Source organism: Lytechinus pictus, chromosome 2, assembly GCF_037042905.1.
Source record: "Lytechinus pictus isolate F3 Inbred chromosome 2, Lp3.0, whole genome shotgun sequence".
Classification (NCBI taxonomy): domain Eukaryota; kingdom Metazoa; phylum Echinodermata; class Echinoidea; order Temnopleuroida; family Toxopneustidae; genus Lytechinus; species Lytechinus pictus.
The window spans coordinates 23,376,417-23,396,398 of NC_087246.1; the positions used below are offsets into that span (position 1 = coordinate 23,376,417).

At 35.4% G+C, this 19,982-nt stretch overlaps 1 protein-coding gene across 1 annotated transcript; it reads left to right on the forward strand.

The window, feature by feature from the left end:
* The first annotated feature begins 17,596 nt into the window (after positions 1 to 17,596).
* On the forward strand, positions 17,597 to 18,793 carry LOC129273542 (histamine H2 receptor-like). Its single transcript, XM_054910596.2, has one exon. The coding sequence runs from the start codon at positions 17,741 to 17,743 to the stop codon at positions 18,743 to 18,745; it is 1,005 nt and encodes a 334-aa protein (XP_054766571.2). The 5' UTR covers positions 17,597 to 17,740; the 3' UTR covers positions 18,746 to 18,793.
* The last annotated feature ends 1,189 nt before the right edge of the window (positions 18,794 to 19,982 follow it).

A 19,982-nucleotide genomic window follows, 5' to 3' on the forward strand; every position in this document is an offset into this window, starting at 1 on the left:
TTATGCTCAACAAAGAATATTAGAGGCAACAGAGGAATACATCGAGAAAGTTACAGCCATCATCATCTTCGGTGCAACAATTAATTGTTCATCAATCAGAGTATACGAAACATTTCTCCTCATAAGGACATTATATAAGGTGCAATCAGCAAATTCTTTACTGAGTTGGAAATGCAAAGATGTATTGGAGGTATATGGAAGGAAGAAGCATATCAAAACTTAATGATACTGTTCTGCGCCGAGGTTTTGTGGCCGAGTATGGATCACGTCAAGCCAATCTGGGGCCTGTTGCAGAAAGAGTTGCGTTTAAACGTATGTCCCGGACACGGGTGCTTTATTGGCTGAAAATCAAGTTGCGCAAGATTTTTTGAGTTGCGTTTGATCGCAACTCTTTCTGCAACAGGCCCCAAATATCACAAGTGCGTCACATGCGTATGTGACAAAGTCAGCTGCGCATATAGTACATCCTGCAAGATCTTTCAAGTAATGATCCATGGAGCTGCAGGATCCCAAGCAAAACACCTGCAATCGGAACTGACTGGTCCAAATCAACTTCTGCGAGAGCTTTCAAGTCATGATAGATCCCGGAGCAGCAGGATCCAGGCCAACAAACCTGGAAACAGAACTGATGGTCGATCCTAATCAACTCTTAGATCTTTCACGTGATGATAAATCCTGGAGCTGAAGGATTGATCCAGGTCAAAACACCTAGAAACAGAACGGACAGATCCAAATCAACTTCTGCAAGATCGAGTCATGATAGATCAATCATATAGCTACAGGATCCGGCCAACATGCCTAGAAACGGAACTTATCGGTCAAAATCAACTCTAGCAGGATTTTTCACGTCATGATAGATCACAGAGCTGCAGGATTGATCCAAGTCAAAACACCTGGAGACGGAATTGACAAGTCAAAATCAACTCCTGCACATGGCATTAGGTCCGGAAAAGGTATGGAAAGCTAATATCATCTTCATTGCAGATTTCGAAAGGGAGGGGATAAACCAAGGCAGAGTGTGTTGGCTTTCAAGAGAACGACTACTGTTAGCTAGAGATAAAGTATCCAAGCACTCATTTGAAAATTAATTTCTGGCGGGATTTTGGTGTTTGAAATAATTTTTAACTTAGTTGACTCAATCAATTCCTGGCGGTCATCTTTTCATCTCTCCAAGATCAGAGATATTCAACTTGTAAGCACCCATGATCTCCGGTGAGCTCTTGTAGCTGTTCTTCTCTTGTTGAATGTTGGTTTTGCGGAATTTTTTCCAAGGGCATTTGTAAGTGTTATACAGGGTCTTAAAGGAGATTCATATGGCAAATTCATAGCCACAAATTTTAAGAATGTCAATGGTTTCTCTAGACTTTTAATTCTCAATAATACAAATTTGATTAATTCTACCTCCATTGTCAATCACTCAGATAAGGAAATATGAGGTCTATTATCATTCTATGATAAATGTGTAACTAAATTATATATTAATAACATACATTAACAAAGTACCCTTTGCTATGAAAGACAAGTCAAAATAATTTAAATCGATGGTCGCTCTTTTACATGTGTTTATATTAATCCATAATAATTATGGTTTCCAAATGGAGAAAACTTGGTGTTAAGGTGAGTTTTTTTAACATGCAGCAAGTATTATATACCAATAATATGGAACCCATAGACATCGCCTTTGGAAATATGAACCGTATCATGAGGTAGTTTAATTTGTGCAAGATTTTACGTTTTTAAGTATCTATTAGTACCTCTATCAATAATCTTACCATAAGACCTTTAACCATTGCTTGCTAGAGAAAACATGTTATATCATCTAGTATTTCGCATGGGCGTGTATACATGGTATAATTTTTTTCGGGTTGTTGTGATTGATGTATTAATGCTTTAATATAAAAGATATGGTTCATATAAATTATGATCATGAAAAAAAAATACCCTATATAATTGGTTACTGTGGAAAAGTGTTACCTAGCAACCGTTGCTATGGTGCTTATTAGGTCTACCTAAGGAAAAAATAATCACATGAGGAATCTATGGGCCAGATTTAATTTCTGAGCTATTCTGAGTAAATCATATTCATCTGAACAATGATAAACAATTTGTTGCTATGGAAAATGGTCCCTTCGCAGCCGTTGCTATGAATAAATGAATTAAAACTGTTGTGATACCAAGGAACATGCTTTAGATTAAAATGCATGTGACATATCGCTCATGAAAATGTTACTTATTCCAAATAAAGCTCAGTTACAAAGGTAAATATGTTACCTAGCAACCGTTGCTATATTTGGCAAATTCACGTTGGCACCCCCTGCTAAAAGTGTTTAGAATAACTTACTCTACCTTTGTGCCAATTTTCACGCTTTTACAATTTTCTGAACATTTTTTTCACCAATCACCTAGACTTTTTTTTTTGCTTGTAAACTTTTTTTTGGGTTAAAATGACCTTACACTTTGGGTGATAACCTTTTTTTTGCTTGTCAAATTTTCCAGCCCCTGGTTCCCCCCCCCCTACCTTTTGGGACAGATTTCCGCCAATGATGTCTTTAGCAATCTTTTATCATGATAACTTGCAAGATGCTAAGACATGTATTGATAATGAGTAAAGGAATGCGACATGCATGGCATGATAAGTGAACATAATTATTTGAGCACAAGTCCTCTCAGTATTCATTTCGTGTTGAAAACCTTTTTTTTTTTGCTTGTAAACTTTTTTTTGGGTTAAAATGACCTTACACTTTGGGTGATAACCTTTTTTTTTTGCTTGTCAAATTTTCCAGCCCCTGGTCCCCCCCTACCTTTTGGGACAGATTTCCGCCAATGATGTCTTTAGCACTCTTTTATCATGATAACTTGCAAGATGCTAAGACATGTATTGATAATGAGTAAAGGAATGCGACATGCATGGCATGATAAGTGAACATAATTATTTGAGCACAAGTCCTCTCAGTATTCATTTCGTGTTGAAAACCTTTTTTTTTTTTGCTTGTAAACTTTTTTTTGGGTTAAAATGACCTTACACTTTGGGTGATAACCTTTTTTTTTTGCTTGTCAAATTTTCCAGCCCCTGGTCCCCCCCTACCTTTTGGGACAGATTTCCGCCAATGATGTCTTTAGCACTCTTTTATCATGATAACTTGTAAGATGCTAAGACATGTATTGATAATGAGTAAAGGAATGCGACATGCATGGCATGATAAGTGAACATAATTATTTGAGCACAAGTCCTCTCAGTATTCTAAGAATCGATCAAGAATACAAATCACCAAATACTCGGTAATTATTTCATAGGTGTGGCAAGAGCAAACAAAAAAAGAGTCAATGAATTTAAAGAAGTGGCCATGCCCAACATGCACTACTGCCAACATGTTTAAATATCAAATGGATAATAGAAAAGGAAGATTGCCATTTTGGTGAAACCAGCCATTGATAGTTATTATCACCAATAAAGGGGTAGACATTGCTTTTTAAAGCAAATTGTTTAAACAAAATGTCGATTATTCAACTTGAAATCGATAGTAAAACTGACAATAAATAGTGATGTAAACATGCTTGGCATGATCACGGGCTCCCAAATAAATACAGATTTTTACTCATTTTTATAATTGGGTAATGTAACAATGTTACAAAAATGAAGGAGTAAGTCAAGCATGGCATTAATCGAAACTGAGGGCATTTGTATTTAATGAGTTGTATATCTTTGGCTCTCTTTTATGATCTTGCAAGATCTTGCACGATATGTGCATATAGCATGATAAGTGAACATAATTAAGCACAGGACCTTTTTGTATTCTGAGAAACAATCGGGAATACCAATCACCAAATTCTCAGTAATTATTTTATAGGTGTGGCAAGAGCGGACAAAAAGTTAGGAGTTGACAAATTGAAAGAAGGGATCATGCCCAACATGTTCAAACACAAAATAGATAATAGAAAAAGAAGATTACCATTTTGGTGAAGCCAGCCATTGGAAGCTATCATCACAAAAGGGTAGACATTACTATAGAAAGCAAAATTTTTAAAACAAAATGTCGATTATTCAACTTGAGATCGATAGGAGAACAGACAATAATAATAAAAAACAATAAATAGTGATGCAAACATGCTTAGCAAGCATGACCACGGGCTCACAAATAAACACAGATTTTTACTCATTCACTATTTGGGGAATGTTGTTATTGCAAGGGTGAACAAAGAATGTTGAATAATGATGAAAGCATGATTGGCATGATCAAAAGCTAACAAACACATGACTTTACTCATTTTCATAATTGGGTAATGTTGGTATTGCAAATGAAGGTGACAAAAAACAGTTACTTAGAATTACTAAAAGGGCATGCATGATAAAATCAAAATTCAACTTGCACGGAAGAAAAGATGAAAAATATATGCAATGGAACCAGGCTAGGGTTCGGCCACACAGAAAGGAACTTGTGTAGATAACTATAATAGTAGATCACTAGATATTACAAATAGAGGAATGATGCATGCATGAAGGTGTCCACAAGCTATTTCACACTGTTGTCTATTTATCCGTTTGAGGCAATGATGCTATTCTGATGTTGAATAAAAGGTGCTAAACAATAAAATAATAAAAGAATAATGTATGCATGGTGTGAATTATGTTCATTAAGACAAAATATTAAGATAGCAATATATAATTTGTGATGCCAACCAGAATAATTATGATTAGCATAGCGAAAAATGGTGAATAAAAAAAGGGTGTTGGAATAAAGATAAGGATTAAAAAGAAAATAAAATACGAACAATTTAGTCATGGATTGTAATGATTAATAACAGTTACAAAAAACATTGCCATTTAGATAATGATATTGGTGGAAAAAAAAAATTAATTCAATGAAATAAAATAAGTATGCATGACATGAGCAGAGGAACATACATGAAATAGTCAATGTTGCTTACCTCTAATGTACCAGTCACATAACCTACTATGGCTTTCAGGACTATGCACAAAATCTAATCTAAATGTAAAAGGGGAAATGTAATATGTATTCATTGAAGAAAACATAAAATTCCAATAATTATAAACACTTTCAATGACATTAATAACTGGAAAGGGTCAAACAATAATTAAGGATCCAGTAAGAATGAGAAAATGCAGTTGTATTCACTAGCTACTCGGAATAATGCATGCATGCATGAGAGTGTACAAAACCCAGCACATTATTGTCTATTTATCCATTTGAGGAATGATGATATTGTAATGTTGTTTAAAAAGATGCTAAATACAAAACTAATGAGAGAATAATGTATGCATGATATGAACTGCTTCATCATGTTCATTAAGACAAAAGATTAAGGTAGCAATATATAATTTGTGATGCCAACCAGGATATGATTAGCGTAGCAAATAATGGTGATTAAAAGGGTGTTGTAATAAAAAAATAAGGATTAAAAAGAAATAGTCATGCATTGTAATGATTAATAACAGTTACTGTACCATTAAATAACATTATCATTTTGATGATATTGGTGAAAAAAAATTAAATTAATTCAATGAAATAAAGGAAACATGCATGACATGACCAGAGGAACATACTTGAAATAGTCAATATTACTTACATGTAACTGTAATGTACCAGTCTACATAACCTACTATGGCTTTCAGGACTATGCACAAAATCTAATCTAAATGTAAAAGGGGAAATGCAATATGTGTTCATTGAAGAAAACATAAAATTCCAATTATTAAAAAAAAAAATTAAAATGACATTAATTACTGGAGAGGGTCAAACAATTAAGTAGAAATGATAAAATGCAGTTGTATTCACTAGCTACCCGGAATAATAATAATAATACAGGATTTGTATAACGCACATATCCACCTTGCTAGGTGCTCAAGGCGCTCCTATATTACCCCGGCTAAGCTAGTCTACCGATTCTGGTGCGCACAGCTTTTTGAGAAATTACTTCCTGCCGGTAACCATTTACCTCACCTGGGTCGAGTGCAGCACTGTGTGGATAAATTTCTTGCAGAAGGAAAACACGCCATGGCTAGGACTCGAACCTACGACCCTCTGTTTGAAAGGCGAGAGACAGAACCTCAAGACCACGACGCACCCACGCATGCATGCATGTATGAAAGTGTACAAAAGCCAGCACATTATTGTCTATTTATCGATTTGAGGAATGATGATATTGTAATGTTATACAAAAAGATGCTAAATACAAAACTAATAAGAGAATAATATATGCATGATATGAACTGCTTCATTATGTTCAATGAGACAAATTAGATTAAGGTAGCAATATATAATTTGTGATGCCAACCAGGATATGGTGAGTTATGTAGGCCCCTATCCTATTTATGAGTCACTAATAGCAGTCCTTAACAGATTCCTTTTCTGGTCAGTTAATTCTTTAGTTAGATACACATCTTTTCATGGGCGGAAATCTCTCCTTTAAGGTAGGGGGGGACACAATTGAGTTTTCCGTTTTTGTCTCGCCTGCATAGAAGAGCGAGACTAAAGGCGCCGCTTTTCCGACGGCGACGGCGGCGGCGTCAACATCAAATCTTAACCTAAGGTTAAGTTTTTGAAATGACATCATAACTTAAAAAGTATATAGACCTAGTTCATGAAACTTAGCCATAAGGATAATCAAGTATTACTGAACATCCTACCTGAGTTTCAGGTCACATGACCAAGGTCAAAGGTCATTTAGGGTCAATGAACTTAGACCATGTTGGGAGAATTGTTTTCAAAATCTTAACCGAAGGTTAAGTTTTTGAAATGACATCATAACTTAGAAAGTATATAGACCTAGTTCATGAAACTTGGGCATAAGGTTAATCTAGTATTAGTGAACATCCTGCTCGAGTTTCAGGTCACGTGACCAAGGTCAAAGGTCATTTAGGGTCAATGAACTTTGGCCAAGTTGGGGGTATTTGTTGAATTACCATCATAACTTTGAAAATTTATGGATCTAGTTCATGAAACTTGGACATTAGGTTAATCAAGTACCACTGAATATCCTGTGCGAGTTTCAGGTCACATGACAATGGTCAATGGTCATTTAAGGTCAATGAACTTTGGTAATGTTGGGGTAATTGTTGAATTGCCATCATAACTTTGAAAGTTTATGGATAGAGTGAATGAAATGTGGACATGGGTGTAGTTGACAAGTCTTAAGTCACCGTTCAAATGTAATTTATGGTCAATGAACGTGGTATTATGTCATTATATGAATGGTGTTTTTGTGAATGATTATTTTATTGTAGTTTCAAAAATAAGATTTAATAATGTTATTGTTGATGATGCTGACATCCTTTCAAATATTTTTAATAACAATTTCTCTTCTATTGGCGCAAATCTGGCTATTAAAAGATATTCCTCCCGCGATGAAAAAGTTCTTCGGACTATCTCGACCCGCCAAACCCAAATTCAATATTTTTTGCTCCAACATATAATCAAGAAGTTATTAACATTGTATCTGGTTTGAAAAATAAAAAAAGCCCTGGCTTTGATGAAATTAATAATTTCAATTTAAAATCCGTAATAAATTCTATTGTTGCCCCGTTGGTGCATATATTCAATCTTTCCTTAGAAACTGGTACAGTTCAAAATCAAATGAAGTAGCCAAGGTAATTCCTTTATTTAAAAAAGTTAGATGTCGGTAATTACCGACCTATTTCTCTTTTGTCCACTTTTTCTAAGATCCTTGAAAGCATAACTTACGTAAGAACCTAAAAATTTTTGTCAATGCATAATATTTTATCTGATGTTCAGTTTGGGTTTCGCGAAAAGCACAACACCTCTCATGCCCTGATGAATTTTGTCAACAAAGTAGTCAATGCTTTCGACAAATCTAGTCACCTTGTGGGCATTTTCCTGGACTACTCCAACTCCAATTTGAAATATGTGGAGTCCCTCAGGGTATCTTATTGGGCCCGCTTCTTTTCACAATTTATATGAATGTATTCTGTAGATCATCCAAAATCTTGTCCCATATCTTGTTTGCAGATGATTGGAACTTATTTTTTCTCATCAGAATCCACAAACTTTAGTTGATGTTATCAATTCTGAACTTATTAATGTTACTGAATGGATAAGAGCCAATCGATTATCTTTGAACCTTAACAAAACAAAATACATGTTATTTAGTAACTCCATAGACAAGTTACCGATGAACATTATGTTTGATAATACCCCATTAGAAATGGTACCGTACACATAACAGTTGACAGTAAACTTTCTTGGAAAAATCATATTGAAAATATATCCAAAATAATTTCACGAATTATAGGTATTCTTAATAGGCAAAAATTTTGCATTCCCTCTACATCATTAATCATGCTTTACTCATCCTTAATTTTGCCTTATTTAAACTACGGGATTCTTATTTGGGGTAATACCCATCAACATTTATTAGATAAATTGTTACTTTTGCAAAAGAAAGCACTTCGTATTATTTATAGTAAAGCATTCCGTTCTCATACGGACCCACTTTTTCTAGAAAGTAAACTGTTGAAAGTCAAAGACCTGTATTTACTACAGCTTGGGCACTTCATGTATAGTTATGATAATAATGCACTTCCCCATATTTTTGATGCCGTGTTCCCTAAAAATCAATTTTATCATAACTACCCCACGAGACACTCTGACGAACTTCATATACCACTTTACAGAACTTAACTGGCCATAAACACATTCCTATTCAACGGTCCTAAATTCTGGAACTCCCTATCTAATAATGTTAAAGACAGTGTCTCTTTAAATGCATTCAAACGTCAACCCAAACTTATCCTGCTTCATTTCTATAATTCTTCGCAACGGAACTATCACTTCATTATCTTGATTATCATCCTTACATTTTTCATTTTTATTGTTTCCTTTTTTTCATCGTATATTGTCCAGTTATATCATCTTTTGTTATTTCACCAGATCGAGCTGGTTTGTGATCAGCCCTTCCCCATCCTGCCTTTTCCTCCTTTAAAAAAAAATTACTTATTATGTTCTTATCTTGTCTTGTACTGTCCTGTCTTGTTGTTTTTTCTTGTGTACTATGTCTTGTCATTCCCTCTCTCTTTCTGCTTTTCCTTCTGTCTAGTGCGCAACATATTGTTCATAGCGAAGACCTCTTTGTGTGAGTAGCTTTGCATTTGGTCAGTAATTATGTTTACATCAATATGATTTCGACCTTTTTGTTCCTTCTCTTTTTTCTTTCCTGTATATGTACGTATAAATGAATAAGTCGACAATATTTTCTTCATTTCCAAGGGGATCCACACTTTACAAGATTTGCTTTTAGAGGACCCCCTCATTTCCATTTATGCTCAACATCATACTGTTTTTTTACGAAGTAACAATGCTCGTCTGTAAAACTGTTCTTGATTTATATTACTTTTTATTCCTTTGTATTATGTTTTGAATGGAAATGGAATAAAGTATTGAATTGAAAAAAAAAAATCAAATAATGCGAGCGGAAAGCGCGAGCTCAAAACTTTGTGATATTCAAATCTGAAAACTGGACATTCTAAGCTTTTTTTTTGTAAACGGAAACAGAATGAGTACCTTATTTAACAATAATTGATGACAGTGCAGAACGCGAGCCAAAAAATTGTGATATTCCAACCTGAAAACTGGACATTCTAAACATTTTTGTAACCATGAACAGGATTAGTACCGTACAAAACAATAATTGATCCGAGCGCGATCCAAAATTTTGTGATTTCGAACCTGAAAATGTATTATGTTTTATTATAAAAGAGGTGTTTCTTTTTTAAAAAGGGCATATTTCATTTGGAAAAAAGGCATTTTCGATTTTGGAAAAGGGGCTTTTTTCCTACAGGGATTTTTTTTTTTGGGGGGGGGGGGGGGTGGCAAGAGAGAACAAAGCGCAAGTAAAATTTTCATATACTGACCTGAAAATGAGTCATTTTTATGACTCTTGTCAGTTTTCATGTTTTTTTCCAGCTTACAACCACTTCTAAATTTCAATTCTCATTTCTTGTATCTTTTACACTTATTTTACAAAAACTGGAATAAATAAAGTAATATTTAAAAGGATATAAAATAAACGGGATACAACCATTACCCTTAATTGGGGGAGAGTAAATCTTAATTATTTCTTGAAACAGTAAAATAGAGTTCTCTATTAATCATATTGACACAAAAACAAATAGATTGTTTATTTCCTTGAAACTGTAGTGAAATGAAATTCACTGTCGAACCATATGATAAAAAAGAAGTAAACATTTTTCATTTTTACTTTGTTTTGTCAATCTGAGACACTAGACTCAAAATAAAATATATACAATTTAGAAAATATGTACTTCCTATCTATTTTGCAGTATATTCTGCTTAACCAGCCAAATGTGTCACCCTCATCTTTCTTATGCGATTACATGTTTCTCCCCCTTCTCCCCCCTCTCTCTCTCTTCCCTTTCCTCTTTCTGTTTCCTATTTAAAAGATATCAGACCCCCAAAATAAATAAAGAGAGAGAGAGAGAGAGAAGAAGTTCCACCACCAAGAATAAACTTAGAAAAGGCAAAAAAAAAAGGAAAGGAAAATCAGTAAATGTGATATTATTTTCTGAACATATTGTCACAATCTATCACAAAATTAGCTTTTCTTGTAGTAAGAGGGTGAAAAATTTTGCTTGCTTGCTCGATTCAATCGCTTTCAACTATTTTTTTGGCAGAAATTTTGCTCAATATGCCATGCTTGGCCCCTCAGAATTTTTGGCTCATCATGCCCGCCATTGACATTTGGATATGACGAAATTCAAGATTCTGTTCAAGTTTACCAAATTTTTTTCAGAATATAATTCTTGTTGGCCAAAGAAAATAATACAAGGAAAATCCAAATGGAATAAAAATCAACCTTGTTATCATTATTTAGAGTTAGCTATTTTTTAAAGTATGAAAATTGTCAAAATTGCCGTCAGATCTTCAGAATTATTCCTGTCATCAAATAACTATAATCTTTATCATAATCATTATAACCATCATTATCATCGTTATTATTAATATTATTATTATCATCATTTGTCATAATTACAACACATTACCAATAAATAATGTTGTTTTTCATCACTGCTGTTTTCTTTGTTACATATGTGATGATAATTCTTGATAATTGTGATAATTACAATTGATGGCACTGCTAGTACAATTACTACTGCTACTGCTGCTGCTGACTGGACCATAAGTGTAATTAAATATATAGAACAATTGAAAAAATTATAATTACTTATACAAAAACAAATGAAAGTACAAAATACAAAATGCCTTGAAATTTCAAAGCTCAAAATCCTAAAGGCCAAGGCAAAGACTCCTCTCAAGGCCAGGGCTTGAATGTTCAAGGCCAAGGAAAAAGTAGGCCGTACAACACTGGATTCAAGGAACCAATCCTGCCGGGTACCCATTCACCTCACATGGGTTGAGTGCAGCACAATGTTGGTAAATTTCTTGCTGACAGAAAACACGCCAAGATGGGATTTGAACCCACGTCCCTCTGATTGAAAAACGAGGGTTGTAACCATTAAACCACGGTGCTCCCTTGAAGAAACGAAATGATAATTAATCTAACATTTGTAGAGTTAAGATGTATCCCCTATCATAAATTAATTAGGAGTTTGTATTGTTTTCAATGATATGAATTATAATGAATAATGAATATGAATAATATAAAACAAATTATACGAATCAAACAGTGGTTTGCATAAACACATTATTTCTACTAAGGCATTTTTTTTCACGGAGTAAGATATATGATTTAGGTGAATAAATATTGCTCGTAAAATTCAATAATTTCACACATTATAAGAGGTAATGTGCATATATACAAAAAACTTCTCTGAACCAATATAGTAGCATTCATCTAGCCCTATTTAGAATTTTTACATTTATCCCAATTTTTTGCATATAAATAGTTCAATATCATAAGAAAATATGTGATTTTGGTACTAATTTGCATGATTTATGCAAATTAGGCAATAATTCATGTATACAAATTGTTTTTGTTTCCTGAGTGGTTTTCTTTCTTGCATCTACATTATAAGCGGATCCCCTCCCAATTAGCAGAGCACAAAGGGGGGGGGGGGGAAAGAAAAAAAGGGAAAAAGAAGAGAATAAAAAGAGGAGGAAGACGAGTGAATAAAATAAGATGTGTGGAAGACTTGGAAAATAAACAAAAGCTTAGATGTCACTATATTAAATCGCATTGCCTTTTAGGTGATTTACATATTTGTGTCAATATGGTGTTTAAGATATCAAGTTTGGAAATCAATTTACAAAACATATTTTAGCTCAGAAATCGAACTTTCATTATTTTATTTGATTTGCAAATTGATTTTAAAAAGTACCCCGACTGTAAAATTGTCAGTTTTATAGTCTGAATATTAACATTTTCTGCTCGCGCTCGCAAAATTTGATTTGTCAGGTCCCTATTATTTTCGTGCCTCACATAAAGTTCTCAAAATATCCCTATTCAGGTCTGATTGTCAAAACGTATCAGCTAGCGCTGCGCGCTCGCATTTTGATCGGTGAGATATGTATATCTCAATGTTAATTCTATAAAAAACTACTTAAAATCCCCATTTCGTGACAGATTATCGAAACTTTCAGCTCGCGATTTGGGCTCGCATTAATTGTTCAAAATATTTCAACTCAGGCATCCTTTTCATAATTACAAAAGTGCTTAAAATGTCCGGTTTTCAGGTCATAATATTAACATATTTCGCGCTCCTATTGGGTTTATTAGATTAATAAATAAGATAAATTTAATAATTAAGTTGTCTATTTTTCAGAATGGAATATCGAAAAGTTTTAACTCGCGGTTAGGAAGAGAAATAGGAAGATAATCATATGATGACATAATGTCCTTAGAATTTCCCGGTCCTATGTCAAAACTCAAAGTAATAATAATGAAAAATATCAGCTCTCTATGCGATCCATATCCACCTCACGATTTTCCTCCAAATTGATTAAGATATAGAGCTTATACTGACCATTTTTCAGATCGGAATATCAAACATTTTAAGCTCACGCTTCGCTCTCGCTTTATTGATTTTGATGATAGAAATGTATTTAGAATGCCCCGATTCTAGGTCTAAATCTGAAACATGTGCGCATGCTTATTCAGATACGCAGCTTGTTTTCTATTTAAATGATTATCCAGTTTCAGATCAGAATATCAAATATTTTCTGCTCGCGCTTTGCACTCGCATTACCAATGTAGGAAGATCCCCAATTACTCATCCTTTTCATGATTTACAAAACATGAACAGAGTGTCCAGTTTTTTTTTGTCTAAATCTCGATTTTTTCCGCTCGCGCTTCGCGCTCGCAACAAATGTTTAGTTATTTATCTATCCCGTTCACGATTACAAAATGTTCGTGCCTCGCTCTCACATTGCCAATTGAGTTCGATGTTAATCTATTCAATATGTTTGTTTTAAAGAGATGCGCACCATGTTCATGCTCACTAAAAAGTGCTGAAAATAAAAAAATATATTTATCCAGCGCTACGCGTTCGCATGATTTTATTAGCTGAGATACGCATCCCCTCCATGAAATCCGGCAAGCAGTCCTTGGGTAGATGTACAGGGGTAGATGTCCGGGGGGGGGGGGTAGATTCCGGGGAGTAGATTTCCGAGGAGTAGATGTCCGGGGGGTAAATATCCAGGGAGTAGGTGTCGGTGGTAGATGTCCGGGGAGTAGATGTCCGGAGGGGGGGGGGGGGGGTAATCTCCGGGGAGTAGATGTCTGGGGGTATATTTCCGGGGGGTAAATGTCAAGGGGGTAGATGCCCGAGGGTAGCTGTCCGGGGGTAGAAGTTTGGGGGGGGGTAAATGTCCGGGGGGTGGTCCGGTGGGTAAAAGTCCAGGGGGTAGATGTTTTTTGGGGGGGAGTCCGGGGGGTAGATGTCCGGGGTAGATGTCCTAGGGGGTACTTGTCCTAGGGGGTGGATGTCCGGGGTTGGGTGTCTAGGGGTTAGATGTCCTAGAATCATTCCATGTCACCAGTAACTCACTATTATTAAAGTAAAGGGTATAGGCCTATATTTTTGTTACGATTCTCCCGTTTCAGAATGATGCCAGGATATGACCCCCCCCCCTGCCAGTGTATTTAAGGAACGTTTTGATTGTTTTATAATCAAAGTTATAACAATATTCAATAGTCATTTTAATCATTCATTTCATAAATTGATAACTTCCCCCAAAAGGTTTTAATATCATCATTATTATTATTATGATTATTATTATTATTAGTAGTAGTAGTATCACTTTTATTTTTTTTATTACTTTTTTTCTAAAGTACACGCACACATAGTTCCCAAGGATGCGTATAGTATTAAGAATCAATTCTCAGACTGATACTCCTTAGTTAGATCTTTAGAAACGTCATAGCACCCCAAAAGGCAATTTCGTTGAAGTGCCCAATCTTTGAATATTGACCACACTTCATGAGTAATTTCCATTTCAGTAATGTCTAAAGCTAAATGTATAATTTATATTATAATGTTAACCTCAAATGTTTAGTGTATGTTGGGACCCTGCTTACAAGTAATGTGCATATTAAGGGCATCCCTCCATTTTCAAACAACATGTATTTGTATTTCATGTCAGATTTTTATGTACACTTATTTTTAAAGATGGTAAATAAATTGAAATTGAATTGCCTACAAAATGCCCATGCAATAACCAAAATAACATACTCATTAATAACTTATCAAAGTTCTATGCATTATGTACAGTATCTCTTCCTTGAGCGGCGTTCCTTCATTAAGGCAAATACGGGGCAATTCTTGGATTTTTTGACTGAAATGGAAGGATCATGACATTTCGTGATAAAGAGCTTAATTTTTTTTCTTTTATTCAAGCTTCATATAAACATATTGCAATCATCCCCCTCCCCTCCCCCCACCGATCATTTCATTTTGTATGGACATTTCACAATTTACCTAATAAATTTCTAAATTTTTTTAAACATAAATTCATACAAAATCAGATCGAACTTCATATACACAATTGGCCTTTGATAGCGCTAGTATCTACAATTCAGGTCGTGAAACACGGAAATGTCTTTCAGGCATTCATCAGAACTCAATATAATATTGTAATTTGAGAGCTCACGGGTTTCAGATTCAGTATGCCTATTTTTGGATGATCTCAAAATTCTCTTTTCAGTGTTTATTCCAGGTAACGAGTATTGAATTGCACGAGAAGTTGCATATATTTTTTTTAATGCAGGGGGGGTGGGGGGCTGTGACCATACAGACAATCAAAATGTATAAGCGTCTACTGAAAAAAGAAGGAAGTGAAGCCCCACCCCCCCCCCGTCCCCATCCTTACTCTCGGTTTCGCTGTCCTAAATAGAACATATCTAGGCTTACAGTACTTTTCTTTGTTATGCATTACAATGATTAGGTGATGTGGTATACATTTTGAATATATACCTTGTGAGTAAAAAAACTTGACACCTCACAAATCCCAAATTTAAGGGAAAATTCTGTCATGAACACATAATTATAATACACACTAACATGGGCGGAAATCCCAGGGGGGACAGGGGGGACGTGTCCCCCCTACCCAAAATAGTAGGGGGGACACAATATCAAATGTCCCCCCTACTATTTTCGGTTTAATTGCGATGGAAAGAAAGAAATTAAAATAAAACATGTATTTTGGACGAAATGACCTTACTTATTGGGTGGTAACCTTTTTTTTTTTTTGCTTGTCAAATTTTCCAGCCCCTGGTCCCCCCTACCTTTCGAGACAGATTTCCGCCCTTGCACACTAAGAAAAATAGGTTCAACTTTGCACCTTTAAAGGTGCAAACCAGATGTCACACTGGGAGCACCTTTAAGGAGCAACTGTGTACCTTTTTTTGGAAAGGTCCAACATTGCACCTCTCTGAAAGGTTGCACAAAACTGCAGAATTGCACCCAAAGGTTCTTATTTGCACATTCAAGAGATCTACAAAGGAGTAGCTTTGAAAAAGATACAAAGTTGCACCACAAAGTACTCCCAGTGTGACATCTGGTGTGCACCTTTAAAGGTTTAAACTATTAAGACGGCAACGGATCCAATTTTCCGCGCAAAGTTGCACCTTTCTTGCACCCGGTCCTATTTCTTAGTGTGTATATGGCCTGAAATAGTAGCCTATTCTCCTAAATAATTTTATACCATATTTAAGGGGTATATGTTAAGCCTTGGATGATCAGGAGGTATTCTTTACTGTGATGTAAATTTTGACTTGCGCCAAAGAAAGGCATGACTGCAATGAATGAATCCAGGTGTCAATAATGTCATCATCCTACAAAGGTTGCATTAAAATCCATTTCAAAACACCTTTTAAATAATTTACATTATAATTGTTTAAAAACCTTTTTTGTATCAATTCTCAAGTTAATTTAATTGGAAATCGATTTGAAAATATGTTTACTAGACCGTGGACCCTCCCCCCCCCCCCGTTTGCCAACAGCAATATATACAAGGTAAACAAACAAATAAAACAAAATCAGGGGGAAAAAAGAAGGAAGAAAGGATATCATAACGTGTATCATGTTTGAATGGAAAGTTTTTACAACTTGATTTGAATTGTTTTCAAATACATGGAGTATATTTAATTTCAGTATCAGAATGGAAAATAAAATCATATGTAAAACAGTCAGCATTATTCAGTGTGCGAATGAGCCTATGAATAGTAGGCATCATTCCTTTATCTTAATACACAATAATATATGGTACCAGTATATTTCCATTTGAATTATGATCAAAGTCTATATTACAGGAAATCTTGCAAGGTACACAAAGTAAGAAATATTACTCTGATTAGGGCCATGGTGTGAATTTCTAACTTTCCATCTTTTATGTCGGATCATCTACGGTAACTGATCGTATAGAAACTGGTTATAGGTGGGCTTAATCCATGAAAGAGACAACAGTAGTGAAAACGTAACTAGATACTAGTACAATGATGGTTAAAACTTAAACAACTAAAAGGGCAGATTACAAAACCCTTACCTGCATAGCATCAAGGGCATACATTGCTTTAGTCTAAAGTGATATGGACTGGAGTTAGGGAGAAATTGGGTCCTTAAATACTTTTTCGTTCAATATAACAAAATGATAATATAGAGTATTTCTAAAGCGCCAAGTCCACATTGATTATATGCTCAAGGCGCTGAGAAAAGGGAAAAAAGAAAAATTACATGGAGCAGGAAAAGACAAAGAATAACAGAACGCAATCATGACGATGGCAGGAAACTACCTGAAGGCAATTTTTAACAAATGGGTTTTTAGAGCAATTTTGAAACAATCGATATTTGAAATATAATTACAGATGGAATATGGCAACTGATTCCACAAGGATGGTCCAGCATGTGCAAATGACCGATCCCAATATGGATAATTTGAGATTTAAAATCAATATTCAGGATTCAAATTAAAAATTTATCTCCGCGGATTCATTCCCATACACTATTGAAAAAGCAACAACAACCAAACCAGGAAGTAGTTGGAGTATAGTCTGAACAGCAGTTGTGCACAGTTCGTTCGTAACTTCCACCGTAACTTACTGAGTTTATGTGAAACCCAATCCAGGAATATCTAATAACGATACAAGACGGAACTAGAAATTGCTGCAATCGTACTTTGAAACATTTTGCTTTCATTTCAGGCATACCTCATCGACACTCGTCGATTGATGATTTTCGAATGCTGATTTTAGAGTAATATTTCACCTGCAAGATTGAAAAGAATAAATACGGATGGAAAATTCGACTCTGAATAGAGGGATTTACCCCTTCGCTTTTGTGATCTTCATGGACAGCCTGGGTTTAACCCTTTCCGTGTCACTGAACGTTTTTCATGTTTTGGTTTTAGCACGCACTGTTTCTCTATTCTCGATGAATCTCCGTCTGTGCCTCAAAGTGTTAGCCCTCTCTGACATTCTCGGCGGACTTCTATGTTATGGAATGGAAATTATCGTTTATTTCAAAAGAGAAATTGTCACATCAAACGTTCATGGGTGCAATATGGCAGCAGCTTTCTGCACAATCTTCGTGGGTTTTTCTCAGTTTATACTGTTCGTTATTACCATTGATCGATATATAGCAGTGACACGCCCTCTCCAGTACTTCAATACCTTACCTAGGAGGCGTATTAGGATCCTACTGCTTACTGCTTTTGTCGGTGGAGTGTTCACAGGGATAGGACGATCTGTTCATGGCACAATGATTGATTACTGCGACTTCAACACCTCGCATAAATTATTCACACAACTTATCATGGTTATATATCACATAGTACCTATAGCATTGGTAATGATCACAACTTTCCTCAATGCGCGTCTTTTGTCGATCGCACGCGCACATGCGAAACGAAACAAAACTACTCACCAATCACGTGACACTTCGCATGACCCGGAACAACATTCATTCTCAGAAAGGTTTAAGAGCGCAATAACGATTTCTGCAGTTGTGGGAGCCAGCTATATGGTGTGGTTGCCTTACCTTACCATAACCATAATGTGCCTAGCTATGAATTCAGACCTGTCTTTCGTCGGCAAGGCTGTAATGTACTGGTTACTTTATGCCACTTTCTGGCTCAATCCTATCGTCATTGGCGTTGTCAGTGAAAAATACAGGAACGCAGTTCATAAAGCCATCAAGGGCAGAGTGCTCAGTCCCTCAAATTCTTCAAGTAATTCTGAACTCTGCAGATTCAGACATTCTTCTCGAGAACAGGTTGTTGAGGCTCACGACAAAAATTAGGAATTGGTTATCCAAAATGATCCCGAAATGACAAGTGGTGTTTTTTAGACGGGTCTGTCACTTTCATCCTCAAACTTTTCGGTCTGTAAATAATCTATTGAGAAATCATTATATCAATTTATGCAGCAATGAATTCCAACTTTTGATGATGAAGCATTCAGTGAACCTTTGCAATGTTGAAGAATTTGAGTTCTTCTTTTACGACAGAGGACAATAATGAATATAACTATTCGTTGAGGAATCTTTTTTTTGTTGTTGCTTTGACGTGTTGCTTGAAAGTATATTTTGGTAGGATTACCTTTATCATGTTTATGGGTCGTATTTTACATTCAAGATTTAAGAGCGACTAAAATTGGCACCACCAAGGAAGGTCTTATGATCGATGCTGCTTTTTCTTATAAACATTCTATTCATGCTTTCTTAGCACTCGGGTAAAACAAACCAAAAAAAATCACTACCATTTACCAAATGAATAGACCTGTAACATCGTGGGATTGTAGTTAAGTGCAATGAATTAAGGGGCGGATCCAGGATTTTCCAAAGGGGGGGGGGGGCACATTTTCCCGAGGAAAATTTTGACAAGAAGAAAAAAAAGGAAAAAATAGCAAAAATTAAGGATTTTTCGTCCACGAAAAAATTTGACAAGCAAAAAAAAAGGTCTTCAGTTTCAAAGGGGGAGGGGGCACACTTCTTTTTAACGGCATTTTTACATTAAAAATTTAATTGTGCCTCTCAAGGGGGGAAGACAAGGGTCGGCTTTACCCCCCCCCCCCTGGATCCGCCAGTGAAGTAAGGTAATTCCCAGCATCGTTGATTGCATAAACTACAACGTATCTTCATGTACATGGAATATAATAAAAAATATCAGAATACAAAATGAATCACTTATAAAAACAGTCAACACTATAGTCATCATGTGAAAAGGTGATGATATGTAAAGAGTATATAGGCACTTTTCCTTTATCTTTTCATATACTGGTGGTCATATACTGGTGGTACCAGTATATTTCCATTTTGAATTATGATCAAACTGAAACCCGGTAAAATGGGCAACATACTGTCCACTATGTTCAGATGTTGGGTAATGTATGTTGGTAAGGAATTATATTATATTCTGGGCAATTATTATCCAATTGAGCAAATTCATTACCCACTTATTAGTTTTTATTACCCAATTTGGACAGATTTTGACCAAAAGTTGTGTGGACAGTATGACGCCCAGGGTTGGTTAAAAGCT

Coding starts and splice junctions, on each gene's coding strand:
- LOC129273542 (XM_054910596.2), top strand. CDS start 17,741: ATGGAAAATTCGACTCTGAATAGAGGGATTTACCCCTTCGCTTTTGTG.